We start from the raw sequence: 26,980 nt of genomic DNA on the forward strand, positions 1-26,980 counted from the left end.
CTGACATATTCAAATATGTCACTGCCATTGTTTTGTCTCAAGATGCACATCAGTAATGTTTATAAAAGCTACTTAAATGCCTAATCCTGGCTTAATGTCTGTGAATCCGGGCCAATAGGACAATATCAAAAATACAATATCAAAATATATTTATATGTACTGAAAAAGACAGTTGTTTAGAATTGCTATGGACAGCATTGTAAAGATAATAACACACATTGGCACAATTCCTGATATTTTTTGTTTGTCACATTCAGGTCTTCATATTTAAGTAAAAGTCCTCATGAAACTAGGTTTTCTTTGTTAAGCTAAAAACAGCTTTTTTACTTTTATTAAGAGTAAACATTAAAACACATTAATATATTCTGTTGAAATTTTCTATGGAATTGCCATAAAATGTTTTTGGCAACAAAATGAATGGATTATTTTAGGCTTGTTGGAATTTTTCTTAGAAGCACACACACTAAATAAAATAAAAGGCATCAACTGTCTGATTTGACGTTTTCACATTTTTTTTCTTTTAAAAAAAGCCCTTTTTTTTCATTGCTCAGAAATATAGTTAATTTATGACGCAACCAAAAACATGTATGGTGTATCCCTCTGAAGCAGAAAAAATATGAGTCATCTTGAGGGGAAACTGTAAACTGCAACGAGAGCTTTCCACTAAGTTCCAGTGAGATTCTGAAGGCTCTGGAAGTAGTGAAGTGAAGAGATCTGTCCCATGTACTGAACTGATGCAAGTGAGATAATGATCTCAGTCAAATACAGAAATCTTCCTTGTGTCAAGTCTTGTTTGCACACAGAAGTCAGAAGGTTTTCAAATCTCTCATATGAAAGAACATGGTTTGAACCTTCATCGTTCACACCTCAGTAGATCTACTTTCATATGTTGCATTTGCTTCCCTGTTAAAATCAGAGAATCAACAACTGTAAATAAGCATCACAGTGAGGCTTGAAATTATACTCTTAAATATTTTATATAAATCTACAACATGAGCAAAGCAGCGAGAAGTTACATGTCAAGACACATGAAAATACTTACTGAAGTTCCTTTTTCAGTCTTCTCAGTTTGTCGTTTAGCCTTTCATTCTTCACTCTGAGGGGATTGTCAGGTATAAACCAGGCAGCAATAAATTTGCACATCACCACCACATGCTGAGCGGAGAGAAGAACAAACCTCAGACAATATTTAACAAAATATATGAATGTTTGTTAAAAACCAAATAAAATAAAATAGAACAATAAGTTAAATAGCTCTAACATTTGTACCTCGAACAGAATAACAAAGGCAAAGCGGAGTGCCAGAATGAGCCAAAACTGAGAGGTGAGACTCTGGTCTTCATCACTGCGGTAGTCTTTGTAACTGTAGTACACACAATTCACATTCAATGCAATGATGCTGTATCACATGAAACATTTCTTCGTTAGCCCGTACGGACTAACCAATCAAATTCATCCGTATTAATATTAGTAGAAGTAAAAACCAACAAAGTTGTCACCTGCACTGCGTAACATTATACCCGTTGTCTGTGATCAATTCCTTGAAGTCATCTTTCACTCTCTCATTGGACATGAACGCTGTTGCTAGAGTGTTGTTGATATACCCTGTCATACAGCTATCAGACAAAATAAATGCACTCATTACAGAAGTAATCCACTATCATAAATGCTTTAAAAACAAATAAACAAACTTTTTGGATATTGTTGTGGGGAGAAAAAGGTGGACAAAAACAGCTTATTTTGTCTGATGGTTTGTTGCTCACATACTCACTCCAGGTTTGTACTATTGCTGACAGCACAAGGTCCATAATGGTATCGATACACCAGACGAGGTATGAAGTCAGAGGAAATCCCAATCACTAGTCCATTAGCAATGACAGCCATCACACCAACAGCTTCTAATATTCCAGTCCACACACCTGCCACAGGAGAACACACAACACATCATGGTTTACTCCATGATGATAGCTAAACTCACACATCACCACAACACAAATACATGCACAAAAAAGCCAATACAGCAGCTATTCACCAATGTCATTTGTCTTTTTGGGCACTAGACGGCGCTCAAGGCTGACCATCTTGATGGCATCCAGCCTGATCTCAAATATGTTATTGATGAGAGCTAACAAAGGAGCCAGAGGAAACGCAGCCACAAAGATGGTGGTGAAACTGAACTGAAGAACTAATGACACAGGGAAGAACAGCATGTGTTAGTGTACAATATTTTAGCCTAGCAACATTACAGTCACATTTGCACTAAAATACATCTTTACAATTCAAATGTGATATTACAATCAAAAAATAGATGTTATACAAGTCAGCAATACTGTAAAAATAGTTTGCGCTGAAGACAGGTAACAGAGAGAGATACAAACCCATTTCCAAAAACTCATTAAACAAGCTGAAAGCATTAACATCATTCAGGTCGTAGTTTTCCAGCCAATTACGAAGGTTGCAGAGGTCACATGGGGAGAAGTTACTATCCTCCTCTTTGCATGCCTTCCGGTAACACTTTCTGCGCATCGTCTTAGCTTTTGTGCGCCTGAAACACAGCTTTAACCAGCTGCAGAGAAACGACATTGCCAGAGATAGAAAGTGAGATAAAAATTCTAGTAGTCCAATAAGCATTTTTAAAAAAGAGCTATCAGCGAAAGAAGATTTCATTGGGTTTTAGTGTATATTTTTGAAAACACTTACGGCACTGTGAACTCAAATATGTTGTTGATTGTTTGTTTGAGCACCAGAATTACAGCCATCTGGATGAAGAGATCCGTAAGGCAGCCGCTTGGATGACACTAAATCAGAGAGCGAGAGAGAGATAGAAAAAAAAATGACTTTGACCTCTTTTGTTGTTTACAATTACTTTTGAAGATTTGATTCAGCTTTGGATAAAAGCGTCTGCCAAATGCATACATGTAAATATGCATTTGTAAATATAAATGTAATGTACAATTATTCCTGCATGAATCGTACCTCTTCTAGCCTCCATTTCCCTGCAATTCGAACATAGTTTCCTGGATAGCCATTGATCCTAAACACAGCATAAAGAGACACTTTGAATAGACTGTTAGAGTAAATAACTAGATAAGCACACACTCACACAGACACACACTATTACCTTCCCAGAAAGAACGCCACATAAAATAGTGATGAGAAGAGGGTAAAGAATTGAAATGTGAACATCTTCACTGTGAAGTGCTTCTCTGTGGCTGCAAAGGAACGAGTCTTCTCTACAAATAAACAAAAGAGACATTTTAAGTAGGCTACTTAGCCCGTTTACTGACAGAACGGATTTCATGCAAATAATTATTATAATTTACATTTATTACCTACCAAACTCGCACAGTTTGAATGCCACAATTCTGTTGACCTGAAAAGAATTATATTAATTAGAGAGGTGCTATGTTTTTTAACAAGCAGATGCTTTATGCCCATTAGACAGTTTATCTGTCAGTTCTCACCCGAGTCATAACCTGAATAGTAATGTAGTGTAGCACTGCTCCGGACAACATGGCTATTGTGGTAGCATGGTCACGCAGAAAGTGCCAGTTGCTTTCGGACAACAATATTGTAGTTAAAACACGGAAGATCACCAGAGCATGGGTCAGACCAATGATCACCACCAGCTGAAAACAATGAAGATACAGTTGTATTATATGTTTATAAGTGTATATCCTTTTAAACAATAACAACTTTTGAAGTAATAATAATGCTAATGCATATATATATATATACACACATAGTAAAAATGAATGCGTTTCTCACCACTAACGTGACCAACAGAAGCACCACAATGCTGCGCAGGTAGGAATGTCTGAACTCTTTGGGTTTACACTGAGGATCATTTACAATCTCCAAAATCAGTTCTTCCTGTGGACAAATAGTCATTCGGCTCCATCAGCAGATGCACATTAAATATGCCAAAAGTAATGATCAGAAAAAGGTAATGAGTCTACCTCCTCCTCGCACCAGTCAAACACTTTCCACTTTGACACATACAGAGATCGATGTCTCTTCCACACCTCGAAGAACAGGGTTGCTAGTCAAACAACATAACAGTACCTAAGCATTTGTCAAATGACATAGAAATATGTACTTTGCATTAGCTAAAGGGCCAAAACTCACCCCAAATCGCCATGAACATGGCAAAAGCCACCGTCCCTTCATTGTCAAAAAGTTGGCTCACCTGTTTGTAAGCATTTACTGTTAACAAAACTAGTCCAGATGAAACAGAGAAGTACAGGCAGAAAATAGTGTGGCATTCAGCCCTCATTTACTTTGAATATACACTACCTATCAAGTTTCTTTTTGGAAGAAAGTACCGGTACTTCTTTCGTTCAAAAAGGATATATTACATTAATCAAAAGTAAAAGAAAAGACATGTATAATGTTGAAATAAATGCTGTTCTTTTCCTTTTCAACATTCTATTCATCAAAATAAATCCTGAAAAAAAAGCATGGTGGTTTTCACAAAACTATTAAGCAGCACCACTGTTTTTAACATTGATAACAATAAGAAATGTTCATGAGCACCAAATCAGCATATTAGAATGATTTCGGAAGGATCATGTGACACTGAAGACTGGAGTGATTATGCAGAAAATTCAGCTTAACCATCACAGGAATAGATTAAATTGTAAAATATATTTTAAATGTTATATTATATTGTAATAATATTTCACAAAATCATAAAAGACTTATCAACCCCAAACTTTTGAACAGTAGTGTATCATTTACAACAATTAATGTTGTCAAGAAATGCTCAATTATAATCAAAGAGTGACATGTTTATTCACTGACCTTGGCATATGTACATGTGTCAGACAGGTTCCACACGCTGCATCTTGTGTCACATCTTGGACACATGATGGTGTTGGAGTCACAGACTTCATGACTGTAAGAACACCCAGACACCACGACTTAGAGATAATTGGGAGTCAATTAAAAACAGATTATTCTGTCTGCATACGATCTGTAATCTGTCTCTACACCTCAGCACTCAGCATTTGTTTGCTGTAAATATACTCACATGAGTGGACTGGTATTGAAGAAGGCAAGGCCGTACAAGAACACAACAATACCAATAATAGCTGCAGGGACAAGCATCCGTGTGTACCAGCCCAGCCACAGGTAATACAGTGCCACTTTCTCCCCAAAATAGTCCCTTAAAATGACATATGTGAACATAGTGTTAAAAAAAATGATTTTAAAGAAACAGAGAACAATATAAAACCAGTAACACTTACTTGACATCAGTGACAGGCTGTTTAAAAAGCTTCAATACTGAAAGCCAGCTTGCCCACTTCTTCCTTAGTTTTTTCTGCTCATTTTTCTGAAGAGACAAGTCAAAAAAAGTGTAACATGACCTGGCTTTTACAATGAAAAAACTCAGATGTATTTAATGATTTCCTTAGCTACAGTCTATAATATATGAATACTCAAACAAATAAGGGCTTTTACCTCATGCAGACAGAAGATGGACTCAAAAGCACCTTCACACAGCAGCTCGTCAAGGCTCTCTTACAGAGTAAAATAGTGAATAGAGACATTGATATTATTACAGAGGCTCAGTCCTGGTCCCTTTCATTGTTTTTTTTAAAAACATTGAACATGAATGGGTGTCTCTGTTATTTACTTCTGAGCCCTTTTAAAACATGCTTAGGAAAATTTAAACACTTTTAGATTCAATGCAGTTTCATATTACATACATTTTATGTAAAGCTTTTTTTTTGTAGACAAAGTGTTTGAAAGGCTTAAAGATAACAAACTCAAGTTACACTACCGGTAAAAGTTTAAAGATTAAAAAAATAAAATAATAATTAATACTTTTATTCCGATAGGATGCACTAAATTGGTCAAAAGTGACAGTAAAGACATTTATAAAACTACAAAAAATATATTTCAAATAAATGCTGTTCTTTTAAAATGTATTCAATTTATCAAAGACACCTGAAAACAATGTATCAGTTTCCACAAAAATATTAAGCAGCACAACTGTTCAGCACTGATTATAAGAATAAATGTTTCTTGAGCACCACATCAGCATATTAGAATGATTTCTGTAGGATCATGTGACACCAAATACTATAGTAATGATGCTGAAAATTCAGCTTTGCCATTACAGGAATAAATTACATTTTTAAAATAAATTCCATTAGAAAACAGTCTTTTTAAATTGTAATATTTCACAAAAGTACTGATTTTTTATCAAATCAATTCAGCCTTGGAGAGCAGAAGAGACGTCTTTCAAAACATCAAAAATTCATACAGACTCCAGACTTTTGAACAGGGTAAGTTTTTAGTTTTTAAGGTTTAGAATGAGTCAAGACAACAATGGGAAAACAGATGAAGTGAAAGTGAAACGGAAAGACAGAGAGTGGAAGAAAAAAAGTGTACCTCCTGTTCCTATAAATGTATTGTACAAGACGAAGTGGACAATCCGGATTCTATGAAACAAAGGAATAGAAACCCATTACAAAAGCTATGAAAAGAACGTCTTATGTGGCAGATTTCAAATTCAATTTTAAGCAGTGTAGAGGTGCTTTCTGTGACCCTCACCTGGTGCAGTATGACACAGACGATTCACACTTTTGCTCTGCGCTCCAGTTACAGGCATCAGACACCTTTAGCAAGTACTTGTACTTTGCAAACATCTCCTCAGGAGCACAGATACCGAAGAACACCTTTCCAGCATGTTCAATTCTCTGTTCAAAAGTATTGAGAGCCTTGAGTAAGACAGTCAAATTGAACTGAAAGACACAATACTATGTGTGTGACGGTGACAACATACAGTCACTTTAATGTTCTTCCGTTTCAGTTCGCCAATAAAGGCATCCTGCTTTTTGAAGGTTTGGTCCTCCATGTCCTCCACTTTACCAGCCACCAGGACATAGTCATATAATCGAGGGGCATATGAGTTACGCTGAATGAAACAAATGCAGAAATAACCAAGACAGAAAGAAACATGCTTGCAGAGCAGACATACCATTTTTCTCTGAATATCAATGAATGATCAGACTGTATTTCTGCTGACTCTAGGTTTTGTGGGATTGCTTTAGTTGAGTGTTTGGGTCTGTGACTGTCACCTGTTTTTTCCAAAAGTTTAGGTCATGCAGGGCAAGAACTTAAGTGATGTGAATGTGACATTATGACCATAGTTTGGTAAGATATAACATCATGTGCTTTGCATGTGAAGTCATCATAACTGAACATGTGCTCGGGTAGAAATGTGATTGTGGTACTGTGGTATTTAAATCCTATTGGTCAACACAAAAACACATGGTCTCTTTTCTTACCTGTGGTGTAAGTAAAGTCTCATTGTCCAACTCATACATAGCCATTTCATCCTGCAATACATAGAAATAACAGAGAACTATAAATAGGTAAAAAAAAAAAAAAAAAGGTTTACTGACCAATGCACAATTTCTGAATATTAAGTGCATATATTGTACAAAAAAACAGTGTTTAATTTCACCCTATATGTAAACTCCATCTATCAGAATCAGAATTCATCTACTGCCACTGTCATTTATGTATTGAGGACAGCATAAGACTTATCTATGTACTATCTTATCTATGTCTTATCTAATACATCAACCCGGTATCACCCAGACAGAGGAAAATGTGCATTATGCAAACTGACATTTGTTTATGATGCCAAACCTTATCTCAATTGAAACGCAAATTTCTAACCCGTCTTCATGCAAGCTACTACAGTAATACTTAATGACTAACCAGCTTTATATAAAGCAAACTGATCAAATACAGCAGGATCCAAATATCTATTAAAAGTTTTGCGCTCACATTGTTATGATTATAGTATAATTTGTAATTATACTTTTTAAAGATTAAATAAAAATAAAAAAACAAAATTAAAGACTTTTCACCAGTTTTGTCAAGTGTAACCGGACTTCAATGGAGCTCATTTACAGTCTATCAGAAAACACGTGGCCATGTGTTTTGTAGAAATTAAAGCCAGTTGGATAGGAAATGTATTATTATAGATATTCTAGGATGAATTCAGGTTGATTGGGACAAAGAAAAAAATCTGAATTTGTATGATAATATCTTGAAGCATAAAAGCTTTCTTTCCCTTTTTTTTCCCTACGTCTGATTGTCACTTTGACAGCAGCTACTCCTGCTGGTATGATGGCAGGTCAAGACATGCTTTTGGGTAACATTTTATAGAACTACAACTGTTTGCTAAGAGTGTGTGTTTGTGGGTGTCAGAAAGACTGAGGAATCACTAAGAACGTGGATTATTATTCCTCACCTGTGCCTTACTAAATCATTAACTGAAGTTACAGTAATTAAAATATGTTCTTGCTCTAGTCAATGACGTATTAAGAAGCAGCACATGACAAATAACCTGTTTAACCACAACATAACCATTATTCATTCAGGTTTTGTATACATTTACGTAATATGAACACGTACCTGATCACTTTACTCTACCAAAACAAATTCATCAATAATAAGTCTAAAAAAAATCGAATCCCTAATCAAGTTTTTGTATTATGCAAGATTAAGGAGGTCATAAGCAAATTACTGAGTTGTCGGTTGTGAGCATAAACATGTAAATGTTGATGTACAACACAGTGTCTTTCTTCTGAAACATACACATGAAAGATCTCAACAACAAGTTGGTCAGGTCAGGTGAGTGTCCTAAATAATGCAGTTTAACCTGTCTGAAACCACTAGACACATTTTAATAATCAAAATGAGACAGTTATTTATAAGTCCCAAGACAAAGTCATTCACTAAGGAGGAATAAAATTGGAAATAAAATAGGATGCACCTCCCTATTTTAAACAGTGTTATGGGATATACTATTACTGTAACTTCCCTCTCTAGGCTATGTTGGATATATTGATGTTACAGTAATATTGTTAGTGGTGAAAGCCTCTGATGTATATGACAGGATGAGTGCAAAACAGAGACTACAGTAGCCTACCAAATATTATATATTTAAAAGGGTATAAACTGCACATTTAATATTACTAAACAGCATAATTGTAAAACTAAACATCTGTAACTAAATACTCAGAAAACAAAATAGTATTTTCTCTTCACATGAGCTATGCCTCACATCGACCAGTTAAATTAATAAACACCTCAAGATCAATCAGACAGGCATTGGCCTATGCACTAGCACCTGCACACACGCACACACACACACACACACTGTAGCCTATACCTCTCGATCAGTGAAGAACATTCTCAGATCAAAGTTTTCAAAGCAGCTCAGCTCAGTTCAGTTCAGGCAGACCGATGTCAGTGTCTCTTCTCTTATCCTCACATAGCCGAAGACCAGCTTTAACAAATGAGAGAAACTCAAACTGACTAGAGACCGAAAGAAAGCAGTGTAACCTACACTTCCGCATTTCCCATCTCATATTTAAGACATCCGCGAGCTCGACGACGATCGTGACTTCTACCTTTACAGGTGAGACCACAGACGTCATCGCTTTCTGTTGAAGGGCGGGGCCGAGGTTTTATTACTCTCAATACCATGCTCTATACACAGAGATCAATAGGCCTGATAACTTGAGATCGAAACTCAGACGTTACTGCAGTGGCAACAGTCATTCGGCTCTGAATGTGTTATTAAAGTCATAAAAGGAGTTAGGAGAATTGGGCAGTTGTCACTGCACTGCTATATATATATATATTTTTTTTTTATACATGCAAATACGTGCTGCTTTAACCTCCTATGATCCAGCAAAAAAAAAAAAAAAAAACACCTTTGGAATCATATTATTTCATTAAAGAAAAAAATGGGTACAATAATCTCAGTCAAGAAAATTAAGGCAACACATGAATCCTTTTTTCCTGCTAAGACAGAACATTAGATAAAATACCCTGCAATAAAACTGCCATTAGGACATTTAGTCCATTCAGTAGCTTTTATAAACTTGCCTTAGAAAAAAAAAACATTAGCTACTGGTGTTGCATCTTGAGCCAAAACAGTGGCAATGATAGATATGTCAGTGCAAGTTCCTTTCAGTTAAACAGCTCAAACTCTTTTGTTCTAGTCTGGGGGTTTAAGGGAAACTGGCAGAATAGTCTTTGGGGATTCTCTAACCAGAAAACCTCCACACACTGCTGTGTGTGTCTCTCCATTGTCAGGTATAGGCTAGGCTACATTTCTTACTCTTAGATTCATTCTTTGAGCAATTGATATTATTCATTATTTCTGAATTGGCTTCTAATGGCTTAATTGTGTAATTGGCATGATCCATTTTTACCTGACGACTAAAATGTTATATATTTGATTTATTCTGTATTCTTCTGAAATCATTATGAGTATATTATGGAATGAGTATAACTCTTATGGAGTCTGGTGTAGGTCAAACTAAAGGCTCATGAATAAATGGAACATTAGGCACGTCATCTGAGACCTTTTGATTTCTATCAATCACTGACTTAGCAAGCTGTACAGAAGTGGATAAATAAACTACACTTTTTGTACGAGTAAGCAGTATGCAACCATCTAAAGGTAATAGCTAACCCGGCACCATCTGAGATCAGACTGGTGAGTTTGTGTTCGTAAAGTCCCACATAACCAGGCCGGCGTGCGACTCCATGTGACATCGGGTCCCTAATGAATGAATAATTGAAAGTATGGGATACCCAGAATAAGATCTAAATGAATAAATAACCAATATTTATGATTTGTTAATTAGAAACAGTCTAAATTGAATAATCATTTGAAATTGGAGATAGATTAAGCAAGGAGCTTAAGTGAAATTTAAATTAAATTCTAATAAATTAAGTGAACTTCACAGAAGCACTGAAAAGACAACAGACATACCTTCGCCCACGCCGTTCGAATCTGTCATTGGGCCGGCAAAATTGTTTGCGAAAATGCAAAATAACTATACAAAACACAGTTATTGCATTCACAAAAAGTATTTTAATCCAATTAAATACTTTATAACCAAGTATAACTACTAAGAATTATTCAGACTATATAAATTTCAATTACTTTTAGATCCGCAAATTATACTTTTGCAATACCTTTATTTTTCCAGGTTTACCAGGACCATAAGGTCATTAAGAAAAAAAAAAAACTAAGGAAGGAGGAAGTTGTTAAAGTTGGTGAAACCACCAAACATTTGGTTTCTCTGAAAATGGATATCATTCTTAAGACTTTAAACTGTAATAATGTCCTAAAACACACATGCTCTACAGAGGAGGGGGAAAAACTGGCTGAGTCCAAGAATGGTGTACAGTGGGATTCGGCTGAAAGCGGATGTCCTCAAGTCCATGGTTCGTCTAGCCTTGTTCTGCAGTACCAGAAGTGGGATTAATCTCCTCATTTGCATTGTTCTTCATCAATCACATGACCATGCAAAACATTGAGCAAACACTTCCACCAACATTAAGACAAAGCACACTTATTTAATGTGATCTCAAAGTACACAACAGAGTCAAATTTATTCATGAAAAGTGGTCATAAAAATGACCACAGGATAATTGTATACACACTAAACCACTGATACCACTGCATACAGGTTATCAATCTATAGATGTGGGTTATTTTTTATGCTATCCTTTGCGAAATGGCCTGTACAGTATGACAGCAAGAGCTTTTCATGGATTATACAGCCTAAACCAAGATAATTGGATAGTCAAATCACTTTATACAAAACAACATTAAGTTTGAGGTACATAAACATTAAAACAGCAGTTTTAAATATTTAGGTTCAAAGTGCTCACTCTGCGCCACCTTCGTCATCTTCCAGTGTTTTACGGAAGTGTTTGCGATTTACTTTCTTGCCACTGTTGAAGACGGCACTGGACACCATTTTGTCTTCTTCCTCTTTCTCAGACCCCCACTTCCTTTTTTTCTCTTTATTGCCCCATGAAATGTGATGATCATCCAAGTGTTGAAGGCCAACTGCTTCCTTCTTAGCATGGTCAAGTTTGCTCCCACTTTGATCTTTGCTTTTGGGTTTAGTGAACACAATCTTATTATCACTGCTGCTGCTGTGATCCTGGTTGAAAGTTGGAGTGAAAGTCTCCAGCGTGGCTTTTTGAGACCTCCGGCTGTCTTGAAGCTCCTGAATGTACTCATGAGCGACCTGACTATTCTTTCTATCACTGGTTTCAGCAATATCTTCAAGACTGTAGCGGGTCCAGCGCTCAGGGTTTGCTAAGTAGTCTGGGAGTTTTTTACCTGGAGGTTGTTTTTTGGTTGCCTCTTGGCCAACACCACACTTCCCTTGAGCTGCCTGTGGAGGTGACGGTGGAGCAGGACGGGCAAACATGCCATCAAGAATGTTGTCTTCACCAAGATCCTTAGATGTGAGCTTTGCTGCACTATCCAACTGTGCAAAGATGTCCTTGCTCCGATCACAGAAACCAGAGCTGCCACCTATCAGTCTGAAGGTGGGATTTTCTTGAGGAACAGACTTGACATGCTGCTGAGTCTCACCTTCATCCTCTGAGGATGATGACAAGTCCTCAACCTTTCTGCCGAAATGCTCTGTGGGTTCATCAGAGTCAGAGTCGCTCAGGGAGAGATCATCTGGGAGTTCAATCATATCTCTATTAGACAGACTGTTGGGAGCATCCTTTTCTTTGCAGTTTGGGTCACTCATTGTGCTACACTACTCCAAGGTTAGGTCAAGAGATACGATTAGAAGCTGAATATTTACGCTGAGATGCTGTGTGAAAGATCTAAAGAAGAAAGAAATTAAGAAATACTTGTGTTAGTAATGCACAAACACAGACAGTTTATTCAAAGAGTAGCATATAAAGTAAATAGGAATGGCATTGACTGCACAAAACACTAGTGCTGCTAATAAACTTCATAGAATTGTGATCTTGAACTTTATTTTTTGACAAACTCATAACAAACCAACTGACATGAACTATAGAGAGAAAAGCAAAGATGAGGAACTACTCGCTCACCAAAAGGCTCTTGAGACACCTAGGAACCAGAATGAGAAACAAGCAGTGAGATCTTCACTCAGTAAACATACAATTACATAACAGCATTATACAGTGATCTAATAATAGTTAAGGAAATGCATTTCAATACATTATTTATATTAAAATCCATATTTATTCATTTATTTTACAGATCTTGTAATGCTGTTGTTCTTTATGCGCTTGTTACATAATCCCACTAATCTGAAGAAAGTAAAAATATATATATATATAGATGGAACAATGCTTAGGTGCATGGAGGTATCTTACTGCGGTTGAAGACTCACAGGTACTGAGAGCTGGTCAGTTTAGCTAAAATCATTGATTCCAGAGTATTGATCAAAGTTATGGCCATAGCGTTTAGGTTGTCCTCTTCTTACTGTGTAAGCTTGAATTAAACAAAGTCAGCATCAGCATATCTGTATATGTCTACTTATTAAATCAAGAAGAAGAAATATGCAAAACTACATGCCTTTAAAACAAATCATGACGTTAATGTAATGTCAGTGACAGTGAGCATTATATTCTGATGACACGTTAAACCAGCTAACGCAGCTATCCCGCCTAGCTGTGATGATAAACGTGAACAAAATATCTCAAAATGCCCTCAGAACCTACGACATGTACGGTAACATGCTAGTTGAAATATAAGAACCATAATTTGAAAGTTACTTAGTAATTTGACACGTATCTAGTTGTCCACATAAGCAGTAGCATACCTTTAGCTGCGGTGAGTGCCCATAATCAACGAAGAGATGCTTTGTGGGTAATGTAGTTTATCTGTTAGAATGAAAACAACAGCTGCGTTCTAGTTCTCACATGGTCAGTGTTCACAGCTCCCTACATGCATAGCAAGGGGTGTATGAATATAATATCATTTCATTTCATTTAAAAAATGTGTCAGTTCATAGTGTTACGTTCAAATATCTGTGAGTCTATATAATATTTTATATTTATATATTTTTAAGTTAACTTAATAATAATTAGTCATACTTGAAAACACTAAATTTAGTGATACATTAATTTTGTAATGTTAAATATGGTTAATTTCACACTAATATGTCTCAGATTTACCAAAAAAAATGGCTACTCCGTTTGCCCCAAGATTTGCCCATAGACAGTAAAAGGGTTTGCCCTGCCACGCCATTGTCGCATTTACCGTTACTATTCTGATTTGTAAAAAGCATAATTACAATTTCTGAGAGCTACGACTTGTACCACGTGACTGACCGCTGATTTATTTTGGAGATAGTGCAAGAGAAAAGTATCCGATTCCGAGGACGTGAACTGCTCCAAGTACACCGTCATCTCTTATTTACGGTAATTACGACATTGCGTGAACGCAAATACCTTTGAATGTCTGAATACCTTTGAAGTCCACTTCACAGGGCACTACGGAGGATTGGAACACCCAACGTCTGTCTGTACAATAACCAGCAGAGGGCGCAAATGCTGTAAAATAGAAGCACGTGCGATCTGACCCAGTGTAGCCTACTTTCATTAAAAATTAATTGAGGTAATGGATATATAGAATAGCATTTAAGACGCATATTTAACAGTGCAGGACATAAATGCTAAATAGAGATACAGATTAATCTTGCATTCAATTAAAAAAATTGTAGGAATGACTGAACACATAAAGAACACAGTAATAAAGAACGTGACATTATAGAGACCCAGCATATAATACTTTTCAGTATTTTATGTCAGTATGCCGACAGAAAGCCACTCCCCTTTAAGACATCATCATCACATCTCCAGTTCTCAGCTCGCCGCTGCTTGAACGTTAGTTATTGATGTTATGGAGAAGAAAGCGAGCGAGGGATTCACAGTTTAGCCACTACATTCTCCCAACATCTTAAAGCTTGAAAGCGGAAATCTCCTTCGGCACCTTCTTTACTTAGGCCAGAAAGGCAGACTGAACTGACGGATTTTTTTTTCATTGTCCCGTGGGAGAAAAGAAACGCACGAACTTACCATGAAGAGAATAACGGGGAAGACGAAAGAAGCTACTTTAATAGAAATGTCCAACACTCTGGATTCTCAGATTGAAGGTAAGAACTGATACATTAACAGTTATGTAAACCTTATATGCAGTGTTCAAAACCATAATGAGAAGGTCAGTCTGGGAGTTGTCATCGTAAATGAAAAGATAAATGAATGTGACGCTGCATTAAATCAGCTGACAGGATCACTTCAAAGACAAAGAACAATGAAAAAAAAAAAAGAAGCGATGCAACATGTTCATCAGGTCAGGTCCCTTTAACAAAATAAAAACGTATAAACAGTAACATGTGTTCAAAAAAGCGGCTTTGAACTGAAATTAAAATAGGCTTAATTTCCTGAAATGGCAAAGGTATGGAAAAGTTGCGGTCTACACCCAAAGACTGATACTACCCGGCACCGTGCTGTATCCTGCATTACAAAAGCGTGTTTTTGACATGGTTTAAATCCACAAAAACAGCCCTGGTGTGAGCATTTGGCTACGTGTTCATTTCTACGCATCATTGTATGAATGGTAGTTTTAAAAGCAGTTTGAACCAGCTCTTTTATTAGCTTTCACGTTACTCCGTCTTGCCACATGGCTTGGCCTCAGTCCCATAACTTGGGAATCAAACAGTCCTTATGTTGAATCAGTTAAATGTCTGCTGTCATTGTGACTCATGAGTTCATTCAGTTCCCCTGCACACAGGTCATTTTTAGACTAGAAAACATCAGGCTCCAGAATGTGGTAAAGAGAGAAGTTGAGTCTTTGTATTCATGGAGTAGGCTATTGGATAGTGAAGTATATTAGTTACTCGATTTTGTAACCAAACAAAGAGAAAAATCATTATATATAGGATGATACCCAATGAATAGGCTTTACCATAGAGGACCTTAGTGGGGCCCCCTTTGACATGGGACCTAGGTAGGACAATGTTCTTGGTTTTCCCCCTCTGACAACTAAATATACGGTATCATCTCAACAGAATATCCTGCGCTGATGTTTTAGCTTAGGGATGTGACAGATGTGTCATGCAGCAGTGTAGTTTGATCCCACATTTGATAAATACTCGGCTTGTTTTTTAATAATGTAAAATGAATAATTGAGCCGAGCTGAGCAGAGCTGAAATGAATCAGTACTGGGTCTGATGTGGCTCTTGCCATCCTGAGGATTTTTGTTGCACTGGTTGAGTAAAAGCTGCTAATGCATTAAGGCTAAGAGACTTATTAAGTGTGAGGTGTGTAGGTGTAGGCTATGTTTATGTCCACGGCTCGTGTTCACATTGGTGTGTGGGTTTGTTTGCCCAAGTGACTTGTTATTATTATTATTAATATTATTTATTACTCTGTGTCATGCGTGTATGTTTTGTAAGAGGGAGTGGTTGAGAAGAATGAGAAAATGTAGAATATAAGGGAAATGTACATTTCAGGGGAACCCAGCCTAATCTCCCTGTTCCCTCCTGCTTTGGATTTCACTGCAACTATTTAAAACATGTACTGATCATAGGTGATTCACTGGATAGTAATATGATTATGCTTCTCGACCAGGACTGTGGCAGAGCCATGGCTCACATTGTTAAGTCTGCAATGTGTGATTAAAAAACAGAGGGATTTACAGTGACTCTGAATTTTGTGTCTAGGCTATATCTTGTTTGCACTGTATTTCATTAACATATGGAAATATTTTGCACTGAAATGCATTGAATCTTAAAGGTAATTATTTTTTATATATTTAATTAGTCTTATATTGGCCAGATGCTTAGCGGCAACAAGTGCGCTACAAGATGTACGAGTTTAATATACTTTTCATTCATAGGTGCCTAATTAACAGCAAAATTAAGAAGTGCAGCAGAGTTTGAGAGGATACACTGCTTAAAGGATTAGTTCACCTCAAAATGAAAATTTTCCTGATAATTTACTCACCCCAATGCCATCAAAGATGTTCATGTCTTTCTTTCTTCAGTGGAAAAGAAATTAAGTTTTTTGAGGATTTATTTCAGGATTTTTCTCCACACAATGGACTTCAACGGTAACTTCAATCAACGTTGAAGTCCAAATCAATGCAGTTTCAAATCCCAGCTGAGGAAAAGGGTCTTATCTAGTGCAACGATCGGTCATTTTCTAAAAAAAATAAAAATGTATATACTTTTTAACCACAATTGTTCGTCTTGCGTTGGTCTGCAACGTGCCAGGTGTTACGTAATCACGTTGGAAAGGTCACGCTGGACGTAGGCGGAAGTACCGCCCCATTGTTTACAAGCGCGGAGAAGGAGAATCGTTCAAATTTTTTTGATTGTTGAATGACATATTTATGTCTTTGTGTCAGTTATTGTTTAAAATGGTCCTTTCGTGTGCGTATCCTGGATGTTTAAAACAATGGGGCAGTACTTCTGCCTACGTCCAGCGTGACCTTTCCAACGTGATTATGTAATGCCTGGCGTGTTGCAGACCAGCACAAGATGAACAATTGTGGTTAGAAAATGACCGATCGTTGCGCTAGATAAGACCCTTTTCCTCAGCTGGGATCTGAAACAGATTTCAGCTTTGAAACTGCATTGATTTGGACTTCAACAATTTGGTTACCGTTGAAGTCCACTGTGTGAAAAAACTTCATTTAGCATTTCTTTTCCACTGAAGACATGAACATCTTGGATGGCATTGGGGTGAGTAAATTATCAGGAAATTTTCATTTTGAGGCGAACTAATCCTTTAAGCAGCTCTTAAACAGAGAATCAACCCAGGGCCAGAACCCACAGCTAATGGCCAACTCATTAAATCTGCATAACATAACTTTGATATCACACAGTTTTTTATTTTAGCTATAAAACTTCCTGTTGCTGCAGTAATTGAAGCCTGGTAATATAGCCTATTGCTTCTTATCATCATCATCGTAATTGCTGTAATAGCAATGTAGTTTCATCATGACTGCTGGGCATCAGTTTAATTGTGTTTAGTGTTAGATAGCTCGTTTAAAATGGTCTTTTATATAAATTACACTTCTTAGATATGCTAAAATATTTAAATCCAATTACTTTTTTGTAAACATTGAGTTGGACTAGGTTAATCAATCCCAAGTGGTCCAAATAGAGGTTACTTGACCATTTTTTATTTTTCTAATTTTGTTTGCATGACTATCTCTGTTTTTTTTAGTATTGCAATTTTTGTTTGACTTGGTTTAATCACAGCAGCCTTCTTTATGTCATGGCCCACAACAAATGTTGGTTATACAGATGTTTACGGAAACCTCAGTATGATCAGGATGTTCTGAGCTCCTTGGAACAGAATCTCTAGAGCAGTGTTTCTCAACCAAATGCCAAAATAAATAAAAATAAATGCTACAAATAAGAATATATCAACACTCTCAGGTGGAAACAACGTATCTTTATATTGCGTCATTTTTGTTTAATTTTAAGTTTTACCAAAGACTTTATATACAGAAAGACGGTTCACTCGTATTACTATGAATTGGAGTAAGTGCAACGCACAGTATGGTGGAATAAGTCCCGCCTTCTAAAGAAAAGAGCTTATCGACAATTGGTAACGTCATCTCTGACGCAGCTGCTGTTAGAAGCTCCGGTTCCTATAGAAACAGTCAGTGTTCTGAGATGCGCACTTAGGACTGTGTATGCGCATTAGCTTGGTCCATTTGATGTTTCCCTATTCAAAGAGATAGGAGCTGTACTTGCCTGACTGAAATAGCTGCCTGAGAGGCGTTTCAAAGATGGCCGCCGAGTGAAATTACTTCAAAGTCTTAAACGGACTTTGGTTTTACAAAGATTTAACCAATGAAAAGGATTTAAAAGAGCTTGTGACTAAATCTCGTAACATTATCGGATCCTCAAACTGTCGGTCAAACCTCATAACTCCACTTGCATCTATCGTAAATTATTTCCACACAGTTTGGGAATCTATGCTTGTTTGCAATCCAAAGGTAAATAAAGAACTGATAATCGAATAAGTACGTTTTCTTTACTCAAGAAACACTATGTCTATAAAGGCTTTTTTGTATTTGAAAAAATATAATGAGATTTTGTCCAAATCTTCAACAACAAGAAAAACTGAGTGCCCATATAACTGCAATAAACTTTATAACCTGTAAGTTGATGAAAACTTAATGCAATGCACCTAATGCCTCAGATGCGTTCCAGTGACGGACAAAACACATAGGCCTATCTCTGTCATTCGCTGCTAAAAAAAAAGTTTGAGCTTTATCTTCATAAAATGTTAATATTATAATAATGACACATGCACTTGTCTGACTATATATATAAAGCCACAATACCAACCAAAAAATGTGAAGTGTCCGTCTGACAGCGACAATTTTTAAATTTGAAGACCTCCGATGCAAAAGCCTCTAAAAGCCACCTATGTCAAAAATAAGATAATAATATTGAGTGAATGCTCTCCGCACATAGTATACATTCATCAAATACTTTCACTTCAAACTCACTAAATCCTAGCCTCAGCCCATTCAAAAATGTCGGTACTTAGGTAGAAACTTATACATAGCAGCCAGCTTAAAATTTTAATATTAAAGAAAAACGTTAGATGGACTTAGAGGCTTTTGCATCTGAGGTCTTCATTTGTTGTTTTGTCATCGTCACCATAGCTACCCATATGACCTTATTTGGGTTCATGCCTGACTAAAGCTAAAGTTTGACAGGTGAGCACTGCTTTTAATATAAAGTTATGCAATTTGAAGTAATGCATGTTTGTGCAATTTCGTTATTTTAGTGCTTAGAGGTGTGCCATGGGATTCTTTTCTTATCAAAAGTTTGGGAAACACTGCTCTAGAGCAAAATTCATTCAGCATATTCTTGTTCCTTAGACTTAGAATTCAAGTCCAAATTTAATGATCAAGATATCTCAAAGTTCCACTTTTAGGTATTCGAGTCTCAATCCTAAATTGGGCCTTCGGACTCTGTAACCAGTGGAATGTTAAACTCATAATTAGGGCTACACAATTAATCGCAATGAAACTGCACGCGATTTGGCAAAGGCTGCGATTATTTTATGCGCAGCTTGTCAGTGCAGTGTGGTTGATCTGTAGTAAATGCCGCTCCATCTGAACGCCAGAGGGCATCTCACGCAGACACGCCAAATATGCCCCACCGCAGAAGTACAATAACGCGCATCATTCCAGGAAATCCCTATCGGGCATCATCGCTGTAGCTGAATAAACAGAAGATTGAAACGCTTTGATTGATTAAACATGAATAATAAACACACGACTGCCTTATTCTGAGTAAGAAGCCACATCATCTCACAGAAGGATGCTCAACTGTCTTTATGAAGTGAGTTTGGAGTAAAAGCATGTTATTAAATGTTGTCTATTTTTGGACAAGAGGTTCATAAATGGTTCTCATGTTTGGAAAGCTGTTTGACTTGTGTTGCTTTTTCAAATGCACGTTAAAGTGACTCAAACTCACAGTGCTTTCAGATGGAGCAGCGTTTACACAGCCGTTCATCAATGACAACTTGCGCATAAAAAATAATCGCAGCCTTTGCGATTTCAAAATCGCGAAAAGTCAACTCATTTAAGTGCGATTTCATGTATATTGCGATTAATCGTGCAGCCCTACTCATAATTTTTACAGCAGAATGCACACATTACAATTGTTAATAATCCAACTGGATCATAGAAATGCCATTAAAAGATTATTTTGAAGTTTACCATCTGAGCTCTCATCATCAGAAAGTAATTTAGTCAATGCAAAGTGTTGTTATTTCGGTCCTGTGGAAAAACTTTTATTTACTCTTTTTTTTTTTTTTCTCTCCAAGGGATTGTATATTAAACTGTATAGTGTTTGACAGTGTGAATGGTCCTGCCGTCTCTTCAGAGTTTATCAGTGTATTGTCACGCTGGACTGTCGAAAAACGAGTCTCTTATCAGGACAGACCTCATGGTATCCTCTTTAGAGAATGCGACATAGACACCCGGTGTGGACCCTGAATAGATTTCCGCGCACTCCCTGCCACACCATGCCTGCTGTGTTTGTGTGTGTGGATTAAGATATTAAAGGGGTGATGAACTGAGAAATCAAATTTTCCTTGAGCTTTTGACATCTAAGAGGTCATCAAATTATAAGAATATCCTGTAAGTTTCAGAACTGAAAACGTCCTTTGTTAGTCCAATAAAAGCTTTTATTGACACCAGGCTCAGCAAACTACTCGTTTTTCAAAGTGGGGAACTATGACGACAAAGAGGATAAAACACCACCCCCGCAGAAGAAGATAAACGCCTACTTCAACACGGCCGGTTTAGCCCCGCCCACCGATTCGCGCATTACACGAAACTCATTATAATATGCAAAACTGTTATCCACTCACAGCAGTGGGCGTTTACTTCCAAGTCTTCAATGCGAGACGCCCATAAAAACCGAGCGTTTTTGAGCTAGGCTCAAAACTAGGGTAGAAAATAGCCTATTACGGTAACACTTTACTTGAAGGGGTGTACATAAGACTGACATGACACCTTCATAACCATGACATGACATAGCCTATGTCATGAATATGAAGTAGGGTTTATGCATGTTTATCACAACTGTCATTAAGTGTCTTTCGCTCAATAATGACATTTTGAATGCAAATATGACATTGTTTAAGATGTCTTTGTTATGACAACTTGACATAAACCAATACATCATAACCTGTCAGTGTCTTTGTCATGACAACTTGACATTAAATTAAGTTAAACTGTCATGTGGTTGGTTTTGACATTGGCTGTCATAAGGCCATTATAACTGTGTCATGAATATTTTTCATGACCTCAACTACAGTGGTACAAATTGAATTTGTCATTAAACAGTTATAATGGCTTCATGACAGCCAATGTCAAAACCAACCACCTGACAGTTTAATGCAATGTTAACCAATAAAGCTAAGTGGTTTCTTAAGTTTGATAATTAATCTGCTATGTCATGTTTATGACAGGTTATGTTGTCTTGATAATGTCAAGTTGTCATGACAAAGACACTGACAGGTTATGATGTATTGGTTTATGTCAAGATGTCATAACAAAGACATCTCAAACAATGTCATATTTGCATTAAAAATGTCATAATTGAGCGAATGACACTTAATGACAGTTGTCACAAACATGCATAAAACTTCCTTCATATTCATAACATGTGTCATGTCATGATTATGAAGGTGTCATGTTAGTCTTATGCACACCCCTTCAAGTAAAGTGTTACCCCTATTACTTATTCATTTTGATGTTTTTGAATGTAAAAACCAAGCGAACGTCGTAAGTTGACCTCAGACAACAATATAAATTTTTTTAAAAAGCCAGTTCATGACCCCTTTTAGATATTAATTTAGTTACAGAGTTACTCTACTAAAATGTTTTATTATTCAAATAGCATAAATAAAATTACTTGATTTTGTTTTGTTTCAAAAGAGCACAACTGAATTAAATAGTTTAATTGTCACACCACTTGCAGAAAACAGCCAACAAGTGAGGCTGCGCTTGTTGGTAACCAGGCGAAAGAAAGTGAGAGTTGTTGCTGTAGCAACAGGCAGTTTGATTTAGTTTTCTCTTTGATAGCCATACTATATGAACAAGTAGTTGACCCAGTAAAAGTCATAAATAAACTCTAAAAGGGATCTCTCTATTTTTAGTATGATCATGGCCCTTGAGCATCAACAGAGTAATTAGAAACATTTAAATTCTTTTTTTTTAAAGCGTGATAATGCAGGCTATTATAAGATTTACGCATTTGTTTTGTGTACGTCACAAGTTGTTTGTATATCTAATTTGAATTATGAATATTATCTGTATATCTATAAACAGTCCTTCTCCTGACCTCACAGTATATTCATTATTTGCTTCGCTATTTAAGAGTAAGACTTTGCTGGAGATCCCAGATTACTTTCCGAGACACCATTGCATCCTGTTGATACAGTTCCTGTGTTATTGTGCAGCTTTTTCAAAGACTTTGCCATGGACACACAATGTGGTTGGTAATTGTGGTTTAGTTGCTGTTAATGTGAAATAGCTTTTCCGTGGATGTTCTCTGACCTGAATCTATGGCGTTTCCTGACACACTTTTCCTGTTGGGAGTTATGTGTTTTGCCATGCATTAAGAGTGCAATGGTGTAAGCTTGATTCATTCAGCCGATACATTCAGTTCACTTTATATTCCTACTACAGCTAGTCATGTGACACGTGAGGCTGAATCGGAATTGTGAATATATTTTCAGCCCATCTGCTGAACAAGCTGAGCCCATCTCTGCTGAACAATAAATTTATGCTTTAGCACACAGATTCAGTTAAACTGTTGATTTGTTTACTAGGAAATTACTGTGGGGGCCACAGGTTTGTATTCAGACAGGTTTTATCAACACTACTGCTGCTTTTTCCCTCTCTGCTTCAAAGTATTACACAAAGGTGCCATTATCAAAGCCTTTTTTTCCCAGTAGGCCTAATCATCACTCATAATAACACGATCAGAGGAAGCCTGCGAGACCACACCTGTTGGCTCTGCTCAGAGCAAATATTGGCCTTCTCATAGAATGGAAACGACAGAGACCAGACATTTATACAGGGGTGCACATAACTTTTTTGGTCTGGTTCTCAAGGGAGCACCTGGAGAGGCTGCTTGGTACTCACATTTTAAGTTGTCGTCATCACTTTCCTCCTGACTGCTCTCCTCACTGTCTTCTTTTCTCTTGAACATGGTAGATGATGATGATGTTTTTATTTTATTTTTATTAACATTAATGACACAGACAACAGCAGGAATATTAGGCTGCGGTCACTTTAAGGCCGAATGCATGGACCGAATATACTGCCACACATCTGGTTTCTTTCTCAACTGTTCACTTATGACAAAAATACTTGCAGAGATGGCTATTTAGCGCAAGTAAACATGAAAGAGGAATCAATTCTGAAACGTGTCTCTCTCTCTCTGTGTGTGCATGCCCTTTGGGTGTTTGCGGCTGTGCGGACAGATAACAGCGTGCGAGTCCCGATTTTTGCCTCTTCTTTCGCGTTTAAAATCGTTTGAATGTGTAAATTAGCAAGACAAAACATGTCCAAATGATGAACTTTCACTCTATGATGGTTAAACTTAGCAGTTAATCCGTGAATCATATGCGTGCTGAACCATGGGGTCTGGTCCGTATGGATCACTCACGGACAATTGCGATCTTTATACCTATTTACAAATGCAGTTTTTTGTGATTTTAGTTATGGTTTTAAATGTTAGCCCACACATGTATTAATTTTCTCCTAAAAGAAATGCATATAGAAAGAGTTGCTTGTGTGGATTTACATCTTTACACCCCTAACCGTCTCTTGGGTTAAGATGGCTGTGCCGTTCTAACGGGCTACCGGAGGACCTTTCAGGCAGGTACGGACAGAGCTACGTGTGCCGCTTGTTTGTCCATCCCCCGCTCTGCTCATCCTCTGATACTTTTTTGCTTCATATTAGTTTCCTGTCATTATCATTTTATTACGCTTCATCAGCATCTCAGAAATCATATTGTGACAAGTGTGCTTGTCTGTGCACATATTTGTAGATGTAAACTTTGCTCCAAATGCTAAAGATGTTTTTAAAAATGTTGACGTCTTTGTCTGCTCTTTCATTCCGTTGGCCTTGTCAACTTGTTAAGGTTCATGCCTCTGCTTTAAGGCTGGATATGAGTGTGTGTTTAAAGCTTTTTTTGTCAGAATTGCACGAAAGTTTTAGCTTGAATGTGTGAGAGACGTGTTTGATGATACTTTGTGTTTTTGTTGTACATATTGATAGCAGTGTTGTTCCGAAAGAATGAAGGCAGCACAACTGAAAATCCAAAATTTAATAAGGCAGAATCAAATGAACAGAACAGCCAGTCTGAAACTGTAATCTAATCTGTCCATGGTGGAAGCTATGTTTACTTGCACTAATTTTCAGTGTTAACTATCTGTAATTTGATTGAGTGGTGATTTAGTGCTCATTGATTTAGTGATTGATTTAGTGATGTGATATGCACTACGTCCCCTTGGAATTATAAGGTTCTATCTGCGTTCTGAGCAGTTTTGAGATATTGAACTTTGAAGTTTTTGCATTCCATTTGACTGTGTAGAAAGAACCTTTTTATTTTCTAAATAAAAAGTTCCAAAATGTACACAACTTAAAAAACAACATCACATAATGTAAAGAAGTGGTCACAGAATAAGAATATGTGAATAACTAAATTTTGACAAAAATGTCAGATAGAACCTTATAATTTCAAGGGGACGACTAGCCAGGAATTATGTGTTGTGTGCATCCTGTTACAAAAAGAGAACACTATGCCTGACTGTTCCCCACAGGAAGTGCTTCTATCCCACAAAGTTGGCTGCTCAGCATTTAAGTCCTTGCTGACTAACCAATGGAATTTAGGCCAAAGTATGTGGGGGAGAGAGAGCAAAAGGGCCGCGAAGACAAATAACACATACGACTGTAAACCTTTTTGTTTAATTTATGTGCTATGTGACATTCACTTTAGCAGCTATAAAATCTAATACGCTGCATAACACTGAATTTGTTTAAGTTGGAGCTGCTCTTCTGCAAAGGAAAATTAAATTAAATTATCTGAAAATGTAGTGTCTCTTAAAATATAGTGGAATGATTGTCATTTAAATACATCTAGTATGTAGTTTACATCAAAGGTGCAGTAAGCGATTTCTGAGAATCATTGTTGAACACTGTTGATAATTTGAAATCAACCCAAACAAACAAACAATTCCCTTCTTTGCTCCGCCCCCAAACATGCAATGGATGTCTCTTTATCATAGCAGAAGCTAAGCAAATAAAGCTTTGCCTAAAATAAAGCAAAAATGACGAACGAACGACTGACAAGGAAGAACACAATATGAGCATGCAGTCCACAAGAGTTTATATTAGAAAAGCATTCCAGTGCTGGAGAAACTTAAGCAGGAAGGCCTGAAAACAGATGCCGAGGTTGTGTTGTTTCTGCTCCATATGTGAGTAACACAGTTTTGAGTGTCATTGTTTGTCTGGAGCTAGTCCACAACCTCGGCATCTGTTTTCAGGCCTTCCTGCTTAAGTCTCTGCCGCACTGGAACGCTGTTCTAATTAGGGATGTAAACGATTAATCGATTATCGATTAATTGTCGACAAGAATTTACTCGATTAAATTAAATTAATTGTCGGCTAATTCTTCTCACGCGAGAGACCCAACAACTTGAGGCGGCAAACTTGAGGCGGCAAAAAAGAAACCAAACATGAGGCGGTCAAAACGGAGTGGACTACCAGCTATATACAGCGTGCTAACCTCGAAAATCCAGCTGTATTCTAACAATAACTTGGCTCTCCTTATTAGCGCCTTGCGTGCTGGCTAATAACTTTTTTTTAAAGCTGGGTCTCAAACATTAACAGCGCTGTGTTGGACAGATTTGTGCAGCGGTGTTGAGTGAGAGCGCGAGAGGTAGTGCTGCGATCTGCAATCAAATACGATTTTAAATAGGCTTAGTAAAAAAAATATATATAGAAAATCAATGTGTGGCGATCAGTGTTGATATTGTGGCGGGCCGCCACAAATAACGTATGGGAAACTCCGCCCTCTAATTTTACTGTCACCTTCCTCAGGGATGATTTAAGTTGTGTTCAGTTCTATATTTGAAGTTTTCAGGTCTAGTAATTTTACTTTTACCTTTCTCAGACCAAGGGGGATTATAAGGGCTGCTGCTAATGTTTCAAGTTTTTCATACAAGTAGTTTAGATTATTATATGTAGGCTTAATATAGTGTAGGCAAAGCCTACCCATATAGATTTTTATTTAAAATGTATTTTATGTTGCTTAATGTTTCACATGCAACAGGTGAGCCAGTGCACAATTATTTTTTATGTATTTTAATTTTCTGTGCATACTTTATTTTGTTAAACTACATAAATGCCATTATCTGTACCGTATCCCAACTGTTACAATAAAACATCAATTGAGCAATATACCATGCATTTTTATTCAGTATAAGCAATATTTTGCTTTTTATGTTAAAGACACTATTGATAACGTGAGAAATTTACATTCTCAGGAAAATAGCCGCTTATCAGTTAATCGTTAATCG

At 36.9% G+C, this 26,980-nt stretch overlaps 3 protein-coding genes across 6 annotated transcripts in view; 1 reads left to right on the forward strand and 2 right to left on the reverse strand.

Annotated features, from left to right (window-relative positions):
* Nucleotides 1-344: 344 nt before the first annotated feature.
* ano9b (anoctamin 9b) lies at nt 345-7,343 on the reverse strand. Its single transcript, XM_056247930.1, has 23 exons — nt 7,299-7,343; nt 6,794-6,925; nt 6,562-6,707; nt 6,400-6,449; nt 5,464-5,522; nt 5,250-5,335; nt 5,033-5,167; nt 4,804-4,897; nt 4,129-4,189; nt 3,960-4,042; nt 3,769-3,873; nt 3,465-3,629; nt 3,337-3,373; nt 3,122-3,233; nt 2,977-3,034; nt 2,701-2,798; nt 2,379-2,566; nt 2,033-2,185; nt 1,772-1,919; nt 1,500-1,616; nt 1,270-1,363; nt 1,043-1,155; nt 345-903 (listed from the first exon to the last, which is right to left on the reverse strand). The coding sequence occupies exons 1-23, from the start codon at nt 7,341-7,343 to the stop codon at nt 861-863; spliced, it is 2,322 nt and encodes a 773-aa protein (XP_056103905.1). The 3' UTR covers nt 345-860.
* A 4,043-nt stretch (nt 7,344-11,386) lies between these two features.
* tssc4 (tumor suppressing subtransferable candidate 4) lies at nt 11,387-13,356 on the reverse strand. 4 transcript variants are annotated; one of them, XM_056247953.1, is made up of 3 exons: nt 13,210-13,356; nt 12,922-12,940; nt 11,387-12,687 (listed from the first exon to the last, which is right to left on the reverse strand). In XM_056247953.1, the coding sequence occupies exon 3, from the start codon at nt 12,606-12,608 to the stop codon at nt 11,721-11,723; it is 888 nt and encodes a 295-aa protein (XP_056103928.1). In that variant the 5' UTR covers nt 12,609-12,687; nt 12,922-12,940; nt 13,210-13,356; the 3' UTR covers nt 11,387-11,720. The 4 variants fall into 4 exon arrangements, with proteins under 4 accessions (XP_056103928.1, XP_056103930.1, XP_056103929.1 ...); XM_056247955.1 differs by having other exon boundaries at nt 12,877-12,940; XM_056247954.1 differs by having other exon boundaries at nt 13,227-13,352.
* Nucleotides 13,357-14,785: 1,429 nt separating this feature from the next.
* The window catches only part of ano5b (anoctamin 5b), a 51,404-nt gene continuing 39,209 nt past the window's right edge, over nt 14,786-26,980 (forward strand). Inside the window, exons 1-2 of the mRNA XM_056247939.1 lie at nt 14,786-14,993; nt 24,234-24,278. Of these exons, the coding sequence (XP_056103914.1) occupies nt 14,918-14,993; nt 24,234-24,278 (121 nt within the window). The 5' untranslated portion in view covers nt 14,786-14,917. The remainder of the gene's footprint in view (nt 14,994-24,233; nt 24,279-26,980) is intronic.

The sequence above is a fragment of the Rhinichthys klamathensis genome, unplaced genomic scaffold (genome assembly GCF_029890125.1).
Source record: "Rhinichthys klamathensis goyatoka isolate OS25496 unplaced genomic scaffold, OSU_Roscu_1.1 h1tg000051l_1, whole genome shotgun sequence".
In the NCBI taxonomy this organism is placed as follows: Eukaryota; Metazoa; Chordata; class Actinopteri; order Cypriniformes; family Leuciscidae; genus Rhinichthys; species Rhinichthys klamathensis.

What these genes read in the sequence shown, in the direction of transcription:
- ano9b (XM_056247930.1), bottom strand. Translation starts at nt 7,343, where the DNA reads ATGGCTATGTATGAGTTGGACAATGAGACTTTACTTACACCACAG. An exon ending in TTCTGTTGGTCACGTTAGTG is followed by an intron (nt 3,630 to 3,768) that starts GTGAGAAACGCA and finishes CATTGTTTTCAG; the next exon opens with CTGGTGGTGATCATTGGTCT. An exon ending in ATATTTGAGTTCACAGTGCC is followed by an intron (nt 2,567 to 2,700) that starts GTAAGTGTTTTC and finishes GTTTCTCTGCAG; the next exon opens with CTGGTTAAAGCTGTGTTTCA.
- tssc4 (XM_056247953.1), bottom strand. Translation starts at nt 12,608, where the DNA reads ATGAGTGACCCAAACTGCAAAGAAAAGGATGCTCCCAACAGTCTGTCT.